Source organism: Pituophis catenifer, unplaced genomic scaffold (assembly GCF_029215685.1).
Source record: "Pituophis catenifer annectens isolate HBS135680 unplaced genomic scaffold, rPitCat1.0.hap2 SCAF_2, whole genome shotgun sequence".
Lineage (NCBI taxonomy): Eukaryota > Metazoa > Chordata > Lepidosauria > Squamata > Colubridae > Pituophis > Pituophis catenifer.
Window position 1 is genome coordinate 44624690 of NW_027256882.1, and position 18092 is coordinate 44642781.

Consider the following 18092-nt stretch of genomic DNA (forward strand, 5'->3'; position numbering starts at 1 on the left):
GTGCTCGCTCAGGAGAAGGAGATTTTTAGCAGAAATATGGCAGATGGATCTTTGTGTGCTGAATTTTTCCCATACCTGTGCTGTCATCTTACTCCTCCCCCACCCTCAAAAGTTCATTCTTTCAACTAGCTTGTCTCCTACTAGAATTTAGATTGTACATTTGCAGGGCAGATATGTCTGGCCCGCTGTAAGTGGCTGGTCAAAGGAAAAAGAGGCAAGGAAAAAGTTAAGACCACTCTCTCCCATTTAATTTCTGTCCAAAATTCTCCCTTCCTCTTTGTATAGACTACAACTGGAACAACACTCTATAGCAGGGGTGGGCAACTATGGCCCCTTTATGGCCTGTGGACTTCAACTCCCAGAATTCCTGAGCCAGCCGTGGCAAGGGGCCATAGTTGCACACCTGGCTCAGGAATTCTGGGAGTTGAAGTCCACAGGCCGTAAAGGGGCTGTAGTTGCACATCCCTGGTCTATAGCTAAGAGACTGTACTCTGTATTCCAGGGTTGAGTAATTAATTTTAATTAATCATTTTAATTAATTTGCCGAAGAGGCCACATGAGAAACTGGGACTGCTGTGGAGGGCCGAACCAATCAGACTGTGAAGGTGCACAGGCATGCACATAAGCATATACATTTAAAAAAAAAAAAAGCAGTCGCTTTCAAAATAAAAGCATGGCATACACTTATGTATATATGAATTGTAATTTCCGATTGATCTCATGTAGGCTGGACTGGGACAGCCAAAGGCGGCTGTAAAATGTCCACGTCTGCTATGTTCCCATGTAGTTCTTTCAACCCCCATTAATCATTATATTACCATAATTGTAGATTCTGGAATTTCTTTTTTTTTTTAATAATAATAATAAATAAGCACCTATTTTACTAAAAAAAAAAACCTTTCCTCAAGAAATCATAAAATGGAGTGAAATGCAAAACATAATCTTTTTCATTCATTTTATCACCTTCTCTCTCTCTCTTTTGCATACCTTGGTGATTAAAAAAAATATTTTAAAAATTCATGAAGTCTTGCAGGCCTGTGCTGTAGAAAGATCAAGGAATGGGGGTTACAATAAATACCCTTGGCTGTGAAACTGCTGGTTAATTGAGTCTTCTCTGCACTTCCTGATTTATGGGGCCAGGATGGGTTTTCTGCCCACATTGAATTATCATTGCTAGTCTCTTATGAAATGATTTCCTCTCTCTCTCTCTCTCTCTCTCTCTCTCTCTCTCTCTCTCTCTCTCTCTCTCTCACACACACACACACACACACACACACACACATTCCACACAATGGACAGATTTAATTTTCCCTACTTGTAGCCAAACGCTTTCGAAATCCACACATTCTCTTACTTTCCTGCAGGCTACGTGTTTTTCTGTCTCTCACTTCTTCCTTCAAGTGTCATTTCAGAGTTTATTGAGGTGTGTGTGCACATCTGTATGTGTGTGTGTGTGGAATTTCAATTCCTAAAAATCTGGGCTTTCATGGTCACTGAAGACATAATTGCTGAATATGTACAAGCAATGTAGCAGGAAGAAGGGGAAGGAGTCTTAGAGGTGTCTTCTACTCCTGACCTCCATTTAAGAGGATCTTATTGTGGTGCTAAAAGGTTTTCCCTCTGTGCACATGTGAGGTGCATTCATTACCAAACCTATGAGATGTCCCCAGGAAGGTAAATTGTTGAAACTGCACTTGTAAGAAAAGCTGAATTGATCTAGAGTAGCTATAGGTGGAGAAATCAGCCAGGGCCCAATGGCCGAGTACACAAAATCAGGAGTCTTCAACCTTGGCAACTTTAAGCCTGGCGGACTTCAACTCCCAGAATTCCCCAGCCAGCTTTGCATTGACAGCTTTGCTGACTGGGGAATTCTGGGAGGTGAGGTCCACCAGGCTTAAAGTTGCCAAGGTTGGAGACCCCTGCACTAAATGGTTTATATTCACTAGCCATATCTCAAATACAGTACAGGTGACTACAGTTCAGACCAGAATTTCCATCCTTAAGCAAGGCGGTTGTTAAATGAGGCACACCTCATTTTATATCCCTTTTTTTTTGCAGTTGTTGAGTGAACCGTGCGGTTGCTAACCGAATCAGGCTTCCCTCACACTGACTTTGCTTGCCAGAAGCTGGCTGGGAAGGCCTCAAATGGCGATCACCCGACACCCGGGATGCTGCTACTATTGTAAGTCGATGCTGGTTGTTGAGGGCCTGAATTTTGGTCACACAACTGTAGGGATGCTCTGACGGTCGTAACTGCGAGGAACGGTTGTAAGTCACTTTTTCCAGTACCATTAGGCACCCTGAGTCTTCGGAGAGAGGCGGCATATAAATTGAATTAATTAAATTGTAACCTCGGCTACTGAATGAATGGTTGTAAGTTGAGGACTACCTGTATAGTTGCCATACCCTTATATGTTGTGTCTTGAAGAAATGTAAGGAGTGTGATTTCTATGTAATGCTCCTTCTCTCAGACAAGAACTTGAAAATAACCTCTCAAGTCGCCAGGTTCTGTGCCACCATTTGTATGATACACCGTACCCTTACTTAGGATTGGAACATCTTACAACAGTATTTAATTTTGATTTATTTTAGCAATTACGTTCTTAATTATTGTTAGACTCCTTGATGCGTATTCTTTTTCTCCCCTAAACAGATATACATAGAGAAGGATGTAATACTTCCTTTATTCAATATCTTGTTTGTATCTGGCCACAGGGCTGCAATAAATAAATAAAACTTGTATAGCTGACATGCTGACCTTTAATAAGATTCGGTAATAATAAATTAGTAATGTTAATATTAATTAAATTCAGTAAGGTTCTCAAGGTTTTCAACCCACTTGGATTATTTAAGAATAAATAATCTCTCTCCCCCTCTCTCTCTCTCATTCTCTCTCACTCACTCACTCACTCTCTCTCTCTTTCACTCTCTCTCTCTCTCACTCTCTATCTCTTTCCTTCTCTCTCTCATTAACTCACTCTCTCTCTTTGCCACACTGAGTATTTTGTGATAAAGAGTTGAGGTTTAGGTGGGTTTCTTTTTATATTTACCAAATCCTTTTAAAAGTTGAGGGAGGGGTACAAGGGGAAATTAATAGCAATAACACTTAGACTTATATACCACTTCATAGTGCTTTACAGCCCTCTCTAAGCAGTTTACAGAGTCAGCATATTACCCCCAACAATCAGGGTCCTCATTTTACCCACCTCAGAAGGATGGAAGGCTGACTCTATTTTGAGCCAGTGAGAATTGAACTACAGAATTGCAGGCAGAATTGAACTACAAGAATTGCAGGCAGCCAGCAGGCAGCAGACGTAGCTTGCAGTACTGCATTTTAACCACTGCGCCACCACGGCTAATAAGTGGCTAATTCTCAGAATATCAGCTTTGTGTAGGAGACCTGGGTTCAACAGGCTTTATTTGTCCTTAATCAGTGATTTGCTTTGTCTGCCTGCCTCTGTGTATCTCTTTTACTAGGCTTACGCTTCTTCAGTCATCATGCTACAGGTAGTCCTCGACTTACAACAGTTCATTTAGTGACCATTCAAAGTTACAAGAGCACTGAAAAAAGTGACTTGGGACTGTTTTTCACACTTGCGACCGTTGCAGCATCCGCGTGGTCATGTGATCAAAATTCAGACACTGGGCAACTGATTCGTATTTATGATGGTTGCAGTGCCCCATCCCAAGTTCATCTTTTGTGATCTTCTGGCAAGCAAAGTCAATGGGGAATCTACATTCACTTAACAGCCATGTTACCAACTGCAGTGGTTCACTCCACAACTGTGGCAAGAAAGGTCATTAAATGGGGCAAAACTCACTTAACAATTGTCTTCCTTAGCAACAAAAGTTTTGGGCTCAACTGTGGTTGTAAATTGAGGAGTACCTGTACATTTTTAATAAATGTACGTTGCATCTTGTGAGCCAGGTGTGGGCCACAACAATTTGATGCCGTAATTTGGGACAGAAGGATGAGAAGAGAGGCAGGCGATCTCTTACAATACACTTGTCAGGGTTCCAAGTAACACCCCCAACAAAAGAAGACTCCGAGGCTTGAAGTTCCTCAAAGTTCCATTTTATTAGAGATGTCATACTGGCACATCTGGGAAAACCCGAATCTGAAAGCTTCCAGGTTTTCCCCACCCAAAGGAAAGTCCAAGTCCCTTCCCTTGCACCCACATGTCCATCACATGGTCCAACCAATGCCCCGTCCCAACTGGAGATGCCTCCCAGTTCCAACCCTCCAAGTGCAGGGCAAGGCGTCCTTGACTCTCTGAGAAAAGAATGTTATTATGACTACATATCACCCATGCGCCATACAATCCCCACTCCCAGTTTCCCACAGTAGTAAATGTGGCAGGCCTGAAGGCCCAATGCAAAAGATGGCTTCCAGGCCTGGCAACACTCCTACCTGTTACCAAGGAACTGCCAAATAAACTAACAATAAACAACCCAACTAAAAAAATATCCTACCCAAGACTACTCCAACCAACACAGACAAGGCAAGCCACTGCAGTATAAACTGAGAGCAAATCCCACTTCCTACCAGCACTGATGATGTTACCTAGTTTGGCTAATGAAACCTCTGCAAGAAAGCAACCAAACTCCGAGGGCACCAAGGACCTCTCACTCTTACCACTTTTAGAGACTTTTCTGCCGCTTCCCTTTCCCCTTATGATCCTGAACCCCTTTGAAGAGACACTTGGGGGGATTTTTAATTTGGCCAGGGAATTATTTCCTGAGAAGAACTCTGTAAGGTGTGGATTCCAATTAAAAGTTCACTTAGAAACTCTATAGCCAACACAGGTTCAAATGGATCCAGATCCAGTATACAGAAAAGTCTGGTGAGTGAGTTTACATCGTTTGTGGGTGATTCTGTGAAAGGATGCCCAGTTTAGTATGGGTTTCAGATTTTGCTGGCTGACTCTGCAAAAAGGAATGGATAATAAGACAGTTTCAAATCTTTGTGAGTATACATAACCAATGTGTTTTCCAATTGTAAGCATTTTGCCTATATATATTTATGTGTTTGTTAAGTAAAAGTAAAAGTGAAGTCTTGCTAAAGAAAACGGGTGATGATAACCTCTTCCTTGAAAAGAGAGCTCAAGTTATCCTGAATTATAGAGAAACTTCAAAATGCTTGATCCTGTCCTCTTCTTCTGCAGAAAAGGCCTGAAAAATACATGCACAGTTTGCATCTTCTTTTCAAATGATGGTGCTGAAATGTTTCACTTTTTTTTTTAAATTTCACCTTTCTGCAGGATTAATTGGGTTGATTCACACAAGAAACTGAAGCAGGCTGTTAGGCCTTAGCAACCACATGTGTACAACACGCTAAGCTTCATTAGTTTTAATATTGGGTGTATGTTTCTTCTTCCATTATTGAGTACACTGTGCCAACCCAATCCATCTTGTGGCTTAGTGTATCCTAGGAACCCAATGAAATGAATCGATACCACAACCAGGAATAAAATCTTGCCTGAACTTGGCCTCCTTGTGATGTTTTAAGATGATATTTTCAGGGCAGGCTTGTTGGTTTAGTGCAGGGGTGGGTTCTACTTACCTTTACTACCGGTTCGCAACGGGATCGCGTGCACTTGCTTTGCTCGCACACACACCTTGCTTCTGTGCATGTGCAGATTGCCGATGACGACATCCGGGGCGGTGGGCGGGGCCTCCCGCCGGTTTTACTACCAGTTCTTGCGAACCGGTCCGAACTGGGGGCAACCCACCACTGGTTTAGTGCAAAGTCCATTGTTGAAAAAATAAATGTTGCTATGGTTCTTGATGGTCTCTCTCTCTCTCTCTCTCTCCCCACAGGTAAGGTTGCTGTCTGTAACGCTCAGCTCAGTCCAGGGACTATGCCCACGTGCTTCTGCCTCTTTCAACCATGGAGAGTCCCATGTTTGACACCATCCTGGAGACAACAGACGGGGTAACCCCCGACCCCAGTTGGTCCCTGCCTTACCCACTGGGCTTCCAGGTGTCCCTGACAGGCTTCCTAATGTTGGAAATTGTTCTAGGGGTCAGCAGCAACCTGACAGTATTGGTTCTCTACTGCCTGCAAGCTGGCTTGGTTGACTCAGTCAGCAACATGGTGACCATGAACTTGCATGTACTAGATGTGCTCATCTGTGTGGTGTGTGCACCTCTCACCATGGTGGTCATATTGGTGCCACCCGATCGTGCTGCCACCCTCTTCTGCTGCTTCCACGAGGCCTGCATCACCTTCAGCAGCGTGGCAACAGCCACCAACGTCCTGGTGATCAGCTTGGACCGTTACGACATTTCAGTTCGCCCTGCACAACGTGTGCTCACTCCAGCTCGTGCAATTCTACTCCTGGCTGGAGTCTGGGTGCTATCCCTGACTGTATTTTTTATACCCTTCCTCGAGGGCGAGTTTGGACACGCCAGCGTGTGGCAAAACCGTACTGTGCTGTGTGTTGGCCCAGAAGAGTTCCATGCTGAGCTCGGCACCGCCTATCACCTTGCCATCCAGATCCCCACTTTCTTTGCAGCCGTGGCAGTCATGCTGGTGACCTACGCCAAGATCCTGCAAGCTCTCAATATCAGCATCGGCAGCACTTTCAAGCGTAGCCAGCGTCGCAAGACGAAAAAGAGGAAGCGGCGGAAAGCAGTAGAACTGAGTAGCAGCAGCAGCATGATCAGTGCTGGAGAAGCCAAGAGGCTTTCCCAGCCAAAGCCCACGCTTCAAGCTCCACCTCCAATGGGTGTGCAGGCTTCTGTCTCTGTGATCATCGCACTGCGTCGGGCAGTGAAACGCCACCGTGACCGGAGGGAGCGCCAGAGGCGTGTTTTCCGCATGTCCCTGTTAATCATCTCGACGTTCCTGTTGTGCTGGGCACCTCTGTCCATTGTCAACCTGCTCATTCTGTGCCTCGGGCCTAGCCCCTTGCTGGGCAAGCTGCGCATCTGTTTCCTGGCCATGGCCTATGGTACAACCATCTTCCACCCACTCCTTTATGCCTTTACCCGCCAGAAACTGCGCAACGTACTCCGCAGCAAGCTGAAGAAACGAGTGGTGTCAGCGCTGCAAGTCGATCCCGCACCTGGTGGCACCATCATCCACAACTCCTGGGTGGAGCCACCACGAAAAGGCTGCAAGGGGCGGCCACGGGGTAGTGATGGGGCTGAGCACTGCCTGACGGAGGCCACAAAAGAGTAAGGGGTAGGGGTGAATTTCAGACTAGGTGCCAAGAAAGCTGAGATGGGTTGTAGCAATCCACTGCATAGCTAATCTGGTGAGTGCCAAACACTGAAACCAATGAAGAATGAGAGGCAGATACAGGACCCTTATTAAAATCACCAGAAACTACAGCTTGGTGCTAACCCTCTGACCAAAGTGCAAAGTAGAGGTGAGCAGTATCGCAGTGAGCAGAGAGAGGCAACCATCAACATCTTGTAGAAATAACCATTTTCATCTACAGTCTGATACTGACTCCTCACAAAGCCTCCACTTAGCCAATGGCAAAACCTCCTACCTATCTGAGGTAAAATATGAAGGCTTAAACCTTCTCTTGACATTGGCCTGTTGGCTACACTAAGACCACTAGAATTAGGACAAATTATTTAATTACTTAATGCCAAGAGCTGTAACAAGCAGATGAGTAGTTACGGTGTTGGGAAAGGCATTAAGTTTAGTCAACACTAAACGAGTCAGCACTCCAGAAGACCAGTTTAGCTCATTGCAATGCTGGGTAAGTCTAGGATGGCTAAAATAAGCGCTCCATCTTAGAGAAGGCCAAGAAAATGTGTTAGAAAGGCAGGTTTGGAAAGGCTGGGATAGCATCACTTTTTAGAGATCTTTGCCTTACAGGTAATCCTTAGCTTACAACCAGTCATTTAGGAACTGGTTACAATTACAACAGATTCCCTCAAAAGGTACTTAAGACTCAGTTTCCTAATTCTGCTATCCCCTGGTCACATGTCCGCATTTTGGATATCAGCAACCGGTCCGCATTTATGGCTGTTTGCAGTGCCTCACAGTCATGTAACCACAATTTATGACGTTTTTGTCAAAAACCCACATTTACTTCCAAGTTTCCAGCAAAAAGCCTCCGATAGTGAATAATGGGTTTACTTAATGATTGCCATGTTCGCTTAATGACTATCATTAAAAAAAGTCGTAATATTGGATCCAGTCCAATGATTTTGCAATATTTAGAATTCAGATGAATAAGAAGAGAATTGGGTTACCATGAGAACTTCCTCAAAGGAAAAAGGTAGCTTTTTCCAAAGGAGGCCCATCCTTCATTAACCACTTTTGCCTGGGCTTCCTCAAACACTTAGTAGATTTAGGCTGCAGCCATAAGGAGTAAATCTCACCCAGAACCTAGGCCTTTCTTTTGGGGAGACATACCTAGGATGGCACTGACAGGCATTTTTTTTCAAAACCTCAGCCTTGCCAGGGAGCCCAAACGATAGGTATCCCCACATAGCTACTTCATCTGCATGAAGATAGCCTCCTGGGGTAGAAGTAGGAAAAGAAAAGAATAGTCTGAACAGGTAAACCGGAAATGCTTCAGTAGTAAGTAATAATAAGATCACCCAGTTGACAATTCTGTTCTTTCAAGGTCATCCTTCAGAAGAGCTCCGAGGTTCTCGGAGAACCAGTGATGGTAGAAACAAGGGTTTCCTGTCATGATGGGTCAATGGGTGCTTAGGACACCCATTCTTTTGGTTTGAGCCAGCGGTGGGTTACTACCAGTTCGCCCCGGATCGAGTGAATTGGTAGCTGCAGTGGCAGGAGGCTCCGCCCACCCTCCCGGACACTTCTGCTCATGAGCAAACTGGTAGCAGACTAAATTGAAACCCAGTACTGGTTTGAGCTTACTGTAATATTCTCTAGATGAGTCTTCCTTTCCTTTGGTATCCTTCAGGTAGAAATATTCAGAGCTGTCATTCTACCATATCTGAAAAGCGCTGTAGACGATAGCAATCTTCCACATAGACATACATATATTCACTAGTAGACGTCCGTCTACTTTACAGATGTTTCCCTTTAGACATACCGGATATATGCATCTGACAAAGATTAAGTCAGAAATAATTATTCATTGAAAATGTTTATAAGCCGCTTTTCAGGGCAAAGCTTCACCATGTGGCATACACAATGGAAAGTTGGAAGATTCTCTGTCAGTGTTTTTCAAGCATGGCTGGCTGCAGGATTCTGGGAGTTGAAGTCCACCCATCTTAAAGCTGCCAAGTTTGAAAAACACTGTTTTATGTGATACTTGAGGGAAATGTACTGTTACTAAAGGAAATTTGTTGTGAATGACAGAAACTACATCCAGGGTTATGAACAGGTTGCTGGAGAGGCTAACAGAAACCAGGTAGGAGGAATTCTGTAACTGGAGAAGGTTCTACCTCACACGATTCGGTGAACTAGCATTAAGCTTAGTAACGAACTGATAGCCAGTTGTTCTGGTCCCAACGTGGCAGAGATTTCCAAATTATCTTCACAAGCAGCCCTACATAAAGCAAATTGCAATATTCCATTTTGGAGACAACTACTTATGATGTCCTACCTTCCAATGCATCTGTATTTATGCTATCAAGAGTTTGAAGATGATGCAGTGCTTGTCTCTCTTTGTGTGTGTGTGTGTCTAGCTGTAATTGTCATATTCGGGAAACTGAAAAGTCACATGACTATAGTTGATAAATTAAATCTTTGAATTTGTCCAAACCAAAGGGACTTCTGGAAAAAGAACCAGATGCTGCCATATGAATTAGTCACTGCCATTTTGGATAAAGTTGAAATGTATCGATTTATCTTGATAGGACATAATCAGTTTGGTGATTGTGGATTGTTTCTAACACTTGCTCAGGGAGAGTTGCACAGGAAGAAAGCAGCAGAAACAATTATCAAGCCCTCTCACCTCTCTGCATTTCTGCTATATTCCACTGATAGATTAAATCCTCTCTGAGCTCCCTTTGTGTACAAGCGGGCGAAACATGGTGGATGACCCCATTTATTCCTTTCCACCAGAGAAAAATAAATCCTTGAATCTTTCGGAGGTGATGCAAAGCTTTTCAAAGTCTGAAGATTTAGCTTGATGCCTTTTCATTTTATAGGCTTCTATTTTCCTCCCCTCTCTTAAATCTTCACTGAAAGTATCTTGGTGAAACATTCTAAAATACAGGTGGTTTTGTTTTTACAGTGTATATAGTAATTTTATTAAAAATTACAATTTGCAATAAAAACTAATACAAGCTCAAAATATGAAAAAATAAAAAGAAACAATAGAAGGTGCAGAAGGGGGGGAAGAAAAATAAGAATATAGTAAAGAAAGTAATATATAAAGAAGTGACTTTTCCCTTCATGAAAATATAAAATTAATAATTTTAGTCAATTATTACCTTTTAAAATACAATAAATGATTTCTTCCTCCCATATACAATAGAATAGAATAACAGAATGGGAAGGGACCTTGGAGGTCTTCTAGTCCAACTCCCTGCTTAGGCAGGAAATCCTGCACCACTTCAGACAAATGGTTATCTAATCTCTTAAAAACTTCCAGTGTTGGAGCATTTACAACTTCTGAAGGCAAATTGTTACACTGATTAATTGTTTTAACTGTCAGGAAATTTCTTCTTAGTTCTAAGTTGCTTCTCTCCTTGATTAGTTTCACCCATTGCTTCTTGTCCTACCCTCAGGTGCTTTGGAGAATAGCTTGACTCTCTCTTCTTTGTGGCAGCCCCTGAGATATGGGAACACTGCTATCATGTCACCCCTAGTCCTCCTTTTCATTAAACTCGACATACCCAATTCCAGTAACCGTTTTTTAGATGCTTTAGCCTCCAGTCCCTTAATCATCTTTGTTGCTCTTCTGTGCACTCTTTCTGGAGTCTCAACATCTGTTTTACATCGTGGTGACCAAAATTGGATGTAGTATTCCAAGTGTGGCTTTACCAAGGCATTATAAAGTATTAACACTTCACATGATCTTGATTCTATCCCTCTGTTTATGCAGCCTAGAACTTGGTTGGCTTTTTTGGCAGCTGCAGCACACTGCTGGCTCATATTAAAATTATTGTCCACTAGGACTCCAAGATCCCTCACAGTCACCACTATTGAGCAAGGTACCACATATACTGTACCTGTGCATTTGGTTTTTCTTGCCTAAATATAGAACCTTCCTTTTTTCACCATTGAATTTCATTTTGTTAGATAGCACCCAACATTCAAGTCTGCCAAGATTCTTCTGTATCTGAAGCCTATCTTCTAAAGTATTGGCTATTCCTGCTAGCTTGGTGTCGTCTGCAAATTTGATGAGTTCCCCATCTATCCCCACGTCCAAATCATTGATGACGATGTTGAAGAGTACTGGGCCTAAAACAGCCCTGGGGTACTCCACTGCATACCTCCTTCCGTGTAGATGCAGTTCCATTGAACATTCAATTCCACACATTGAGTGCAGTTGGTCAGCCAATTACAAATTCATCTGGTGGTGATGCTGTCTAACCCACATTTTTCTATTTTATCAAGTAGTAAGTTATGGTCTACTTTGTCAAATGCCTTACTGAAGTCCAAGTAAATTATATCTACAGCATTCCTCTGGTCCATTAGTTCTGTCACTTTGTCAAAAATGCAATAAGATGCAGTATTAGTCTGGCATGATCTGTTTTTGACAAACTGATGTTGGCTTTTGGTTATTACTTTGTTTGCTTCTAGGTGTTCGCTGATTTGTTGTTTGATTATCTTTTCCAGAATCTACCCTGGTATTGAGGTCAGGCTGATGGGTCTGTAATTTCCTGGATCTATATCCCATCTCTTTATTTATAAACAAATACAATCTTCATCATTTCAGTGCTGATATCAGCAAAAGTCTATTAAGGGGTTACCAGAGATGACAACATATCTATTTTTACTTTGCTTAAATAAACCCATTTTATATTTCTTCCTTTTACTTCTAACAATCTTGGTCTTCAGTCCTTCAAACTGATGTCCTAGAAATTGCTTGTGAGACATTTCACATCTCATGAGGTGGGCTCTTTCTTCTTCTTAACCACCTGGTTTTGAGTCTGTGAAGATTATTACTCCATGTTGCTTTTGACTGATCATTATGAAATTTCAAATAGAGAGGTTTGCAAAGTTTTCTTGTTAAGAAAGAAAGTGGGAACTGATGTTGTAATTTGGAGCTATGCACTTTTTGTATCTGAGTAACTGTGCTTGTATTCCATTCCTTTGAGGCATTTAACTGGCCCTTGGATTCAGCCTCTACAAAGACAGATGTCAGTCGGTTACTCAGTTCTCTAAGGCCAAGATGGGTCCCCAGAGCCCCCAGATAGATACATCATCTCTAAAGCCTTGGGTGAAGTCCTCAGAGACCTTCAAAAGGGGAGGTGTATGTGAGCGCATCCTGGAGTTAGTTTTGACTTCTGGCAACTCCTTGCATGCAGTTTTATTAGCAATATTTTTGGGAATGTTTATCCTTGCCTTCTTAAAGCTAAGAGCAAGTGACCTGCCCAAGGTCATCCAGCTGACTTTGCCTCTTAAGCAGGGGTGAAATGTAAAATTTGTTACTACTGGTTCTGTAGGCGTGGCTTGGTGGCGGGGGTGGTGGTGGTGGTAATGTGACTGGGTGGGCGTGGCCAACTTTTTTTTTTTTTAACTTTTCAAAGCATTTTTTCTAATGCTTTGAAAAGCCTCTGCGGATCAGGAAACTCAGCTGGGATCGTCAGAGACTTTTCAAAGCATTTTTTTATCACCTCTTCGGCCAAGAGGTTGCAGAAGAAAATGCTTTGAAAAGCCTCTGACGATCCCAGCTGAGCCGCGCGATCATCAGAGGCTTTTTTTTTTTTTTTTTTACTTTTAAAAGCATTTTTTTGTCGGAAGAGGTTGTAGAAAAAATGCTTTTAAAAGTAAAAAAAAAAAAAAAAGCCTCTGATGATCCTGCGGCTCAGCTGGGCATGGTGGGGGGGCACAGGGATTTTTGCTACTGGTTCTCCGAACCATCCGCCGCCATCGCTACCGGATCGGCCTATCCGGTCCGAACCGGGAGCATTTCACCCCTGCTCTTAAGGCAGGACTAGAATTCCTGGTTTGGTTTCTATCCTGATGCCTTCACCACTTGTGACAACCAGTTCTGAGCACAACTGCAGCAGAATTAACTGCTTCTGCAGCTCTGGTAGTCACCTGAGCCAGAGTCAAATTCCCATGCACAATTCATCCCTGGAAGTGCAGAGATGGGGATGGGAAGGAGAAGGGAATCATAAGCAGAGCCCTGCTGGGGTCAAACCAAGGTCTATTTCTCACCATGGCCAGCAGTTCTTTGTGAAGCCCAAAGGGCAACAATAACTCTTCTATGTTTAGCAACAGGTATCCAGAGGTGTCTTGCTGTCTCTTTGATAAACAGTCATCGGAGCTCATAGCCACCAACAGCTGAATTACATCTCCTAAAGCTCTCTACCTTAGCCACCTCTACAGCGGGAGGTAACAAATCCCACACTTTCATTAGCTTAGGTGTAAAGCTATTTTTCCAGTGGCCTGAATCATCCACCATTCATATTTGTGGGGTAAAGTGGTATTAGGATAATAACAGTTACCCTCTTACTCATCTTCTCCATACTACATGTTCCCTTCCTCCTTATTTTCCTTTTTAAAAAACTATCTAGAGCAGGGGTTCCCATCCCCCGGGCTGCGGCCCACTACTGAGCCGTCAGCTGTTCAGAATCGGGCTGCGGAAGCAGTGGGCAAGTGTGCCCATCCCCGCTTGTGAGAGCAGTGGATGAGTGCCTGCATATGTGCTCCATTTGTGTGAGCAGCGGGTGAGTTTCTGTGCACTCCATTTGCATGAGCAACAGGCAAGCGTGCCCGCTGCTTGTACAAATGGAGCTGCGCGCACTTGCCAGCCACTCATGTGGAACAATCCTCTTCTCCACCCACCCACCCACCAGCTCCCACCGGACCGCAGAAAGGTTGGGGAAGTCTGAGCTAGAGTAAAACACTGTAGGGGAGGTACTGTTTTGAAGTGCAGTGAGCAGAACTTTGAAAGTGGTCCCACCATTTATTTATTTATTTATTTATTGAATTTCTATACCGCCCTTCTCCTGAAGGACTCAGGGCGGTGAACAGATTAAGATTTCATATACATATAATATTTATTTTTATTTATTTTTATAAACAGTAAATAATAAATTGAGTCAACTTGGTGTATCTGCTAAGACCTTGGCATAGAATTTAGATGTTTATGCTAACCCTGCTTGTTGAAACAGAAACCAGGAGTGCCAGTTTTAAAGTTGATCTCTCCCCTAAGGACCCACCTATGTTGTAGGTGGCCCAGAATGCTTTCCACTGCATCCTGTTGTCCCTATTTTCATCAAATGAGGAGATGAATGAAAGAGAAGCTTCTCGGTCTCAGATATTCATCATTTAGGGAAGGTAGACACTGCAAGCCAAAAGATTCTTAGGGCTTGGCAAAGAAGGAAGTAGAATTTCATTTGATTAGGAAATGGGTAAAGAGACAGAACTGGTGGAACAGGAATAGGGGGACATCATTTTGCTCAGATGAACCGGTAGTCCTTGATTTACGACCGGTTGGTCAGCAAATGTTAAAAGTTACAATGGACCCCACCCCCCCAAAGGTACTTATGAGCCAGATACGAATTTCCAACGGCTGCAGTTATGTGATTGCATTTTTGATGCTCGGCAACCAGATCGCATTTATTGCCACTTGCAGTATTATCAATATTTTATGAACTTTTGCTGGAAACTGGCATTTTCTTCCAGTTTCCAGCAAAAAAAAACTTCCATGGTGGACAATGTGTTTTCACAACCCTGTTTACTTAATAACCCATTGTAAATAAATAATATTGGTCACATCACATGATGACCTACTTAATGACCAGCATACCTTACAAGTGTAATCCCAGGTTCAATCACAAGTCATAAGTCGAGGACTACCTGTTAGGGAGTCAAAGGAAGATGGGTGAGACAAGCTGCCTTCCAGGGTTTCTGTGGTCATTGGGAAGAGAGTTACGTGCGTGTCATACTCTCTTGGTTACGTAGTCCAACTCCCTCCTTTTACAGCATTGGCAGCATGTGGAATGAACACATAGAATATGCCTTTTGGATGGAAGCAACAATGACGAGCAGCAATGACATTCCCAGAGGGGTGATTTCGGAAACGGAATTCATCACAAGGCCCTGCTTCGAATAAGATGTGCAAATACTAATGGCTGACGGTCACCTTCAAGGGTCTCGCTCTGCATTTCCTTCTTCTGGTTTTCTCTTTTCTCTTCCATCCGGCTCAGTCTGGACAATTCTTCCAGCAGAGGATGCTTTAAATAGAAGACAATCCTCCGCAAACTGGGACATGTGGGCACTTTTTCCCCTGGACAGGTCCAAGCATTTCCCCCCCCCGCCTTGTAAATACCTCCTTTCACTCTTCCCACTCAGACATCCAAAACTTTAATCAACGAGATAAATAAACATTTTAAAATAGCAATGTTCTATGGCTGTGGTGTCAATTTAGTGAGGCGCTAAGCGGGTGGGAGGTGTGGGGGGGATGTCTGATTGTGCCTTGTAGCAAGTCAGAAATGCCATAACGTTCTTGCAATGAAAGGGCAAGATAACGACAAAGCTACTTCCTTCCATTATTGATGAGTCTACAATTACTTCTGTTTCAGCGGGAGAACTGAAGGGAGAGGGACAGCTTGGAAAAATTAGGGCAATGTCTTAGGCTAAATGAAGCATTGGCGCCCTCTAGTGAGCCCTGGAAGAAACGACCCTCAAACGCATTCCATGACGGGAAGCTAATTTTCAACAGAGTACATAGACAGGGATCAATTTTGCATTTAAGGAATTACAGAATAACAGAGCTTGAAGGGATCTTGGAGGTCTTCTAGCCCAACCCCCCTGCTCAAGCAGGAGATCCTATACCCGTGATGGTGAACCTATGGCACGTGTGCCACAGGTGGCATGCGGAGCCATATCTGTGGGCACACAAGCATTGCCCTAGCTCAGCTCCAGCGCGCATATGCGCACCGGCCAGCTGATTTTTGGGCCTTCTGGGCCCACCAGAAGTCGGGAAATGTGCCGTTTCCAGCCACCAGAGGGCCTCCGGGGGTGGGGAAGGCCATTTTCACCCTCCCCAAGTTCCAAGAAAGGCTCTGGAGCCTGGGGAGGGCGAAAAATGGGCCTACTAGGCCCACCGTGCCATCATGTGCCAAAAGCGGGGAGAGCACGGGGGGTCGCGAGTGCATTCACGGGGGCACATTGAATTATGAGTGTGGGCACACACGTGTGCGACCTCCCAGCGCAACCCCTGCTTGTGGCACGCGATGGCAAAAAGGTTAGCCATCACTGTCCTATACCATTCTGAACAAATGGCTGTCCAATCTCTTAAAAGAATAATAACAATTCTTATTATTGTGTGATTTGTAAGTTTCCCCTGCAGTCACAGATTCGGGATAAACAACATGGGGCAAAAACAATACTCTTCCTGCATCTTGCAAAGTTAACACATTTATTAAAATTGACTTCATTAAAGGAAAATTCTGGGTTTTGTTTTTTACAGCTATATGTTTAATTTCAAACATGGATGACTTTTGCTTTGTCTGCCAGATTTGTACCAAAAAGAAATGTGGCTTTCTAAACCAAAAGAAATTGGCAGCATCCCTCTGTAAACAATTCAGGGGATATAGAGTTCTACGCAGAATTTGTGAGCTATTCCAGTCAAACCAATTGAACAGGGTACAGCTTTTCAAATCCATAACCTGGATTAAAAGCAGACAAGATAAGCATCCTCAATAACAATCTCAATGAAAATTAAAAACCGTAAATCACAAGATAACCATAAATAAATGTGGATTCTAAGCACTGAAGCCTGCCCTTCCAAAACCTCAGCTTTATTGTTCAGAGGAATTGTTATAAGCTGCCATATTTTGGCTTTGAGCTCCACAAATGGACACAGAATGCTGATTGGCCCATTGAACAACCAATGATATTTATTCAAGATGCCATATGGAACCATTGCCAATGATTTCTTTTTCACCTGCTAAGTATATGCAGTTTGCTAGGGAACCATGATGCCCTCATAACTGAGGTTGCCCAACTTTACCATGCTGTTACATTGTGCTATGTTAGTTAGCCTCATTTCTCAGGCCTGTTGAGTTGCAGCCTTATACACGTAACTCGGCTTACCACAGTTTAGTGATTGTTCGAAGTTATAACATTACTGAAAAAAAGTGACTTATGACCGTTTTTTATATTTACAATCATCATAGTATCCCCATGATCATGGGATCAAAATTAAGATGCTAGGCAACTACTCATATTTAAGATGGTTGCAAAGTCATGTGTTCACCTTTTGCAACCTTCTGACAAGCAAAATCAATGGAAGCCAGGTTCACTTAGCAACCATGTGCAGTGATTCTGAACTTAGTGCAAGAAAGGTCGTATTAAATGGAGCAAAACTCATTCAACAAATGTCCCCACTTAGCAATAGAAATTTTGGGCTCTATTGCGGTTGTAAATTGAGGGCTACCTGTATTCTCATTTTGTTAATTTATTTATTCAATTTGTCTGGCTGCTCATCCACGGGTGAAATCCAACAGGTTCTGACAGGTTCCGGAGAACCAGTAGCAGAAATTTTGAGCAATCTGGAGAACCAGTAGCGGAAATTTTGAGTAGCTCAGAGAACCGGCAAATACCACCTCTGGCTGGCCCCAGAGTGGGGTGGGAATGGAGATTTTACAATATCCTTCCCCCAGGAGTGGGGAGGGAATGGGGATTTTGCAGTATCCTTCCCCTGGAGTGGGATGGGAATGGAGATTTTGCAGTATCTTTTCCCTGCCATGCCCACCAAGCCACACCATGCCCAAGCCATGTCCACAGAACCAGTAGTAAAAAAAATTGGATTTCACCACTGTGCTCATCTCATCTATGCAACTCAACTCTGGTCAATTCTGAGATGCTTTCTCAAAATGATGTTTCCGGCTTGAGCTCAGATTTCATTGATCGGACCGTTGTCTGGGCTGGGGCTCTTCTTCCTGTCTCTCAAGGTTATTGTCACAGCCCGTTATATCAACACACAAACATACCTAATCTTTAAAACAAAAATAACAAT

General features: G+C 43.3%; 1 protein-coding gene across 1 annotated transcript; it reads left to right on the forward strand.

Annotated features, from left to right (window-relative positions):
- The first annotated feature begins 5890 nt into the window (after positions 1–5890).
- On the forward strand, positions 5891–15182 carry LOC139312204 (G-protein coupled receptor 22-like). The gene is made up of 2 exons (XM_070936807.1): positions 5891–7182; positions 15053–15182. Exons 1-2 carry the CDS (start codon positions 5891–5893, stop codon positions 15180–15182), a joined length of 1422 nt encoding a protein of 473 aa, XP_070792908.1.
- Positions 15183–18092: the final 2910 nt, after the last annotated feature.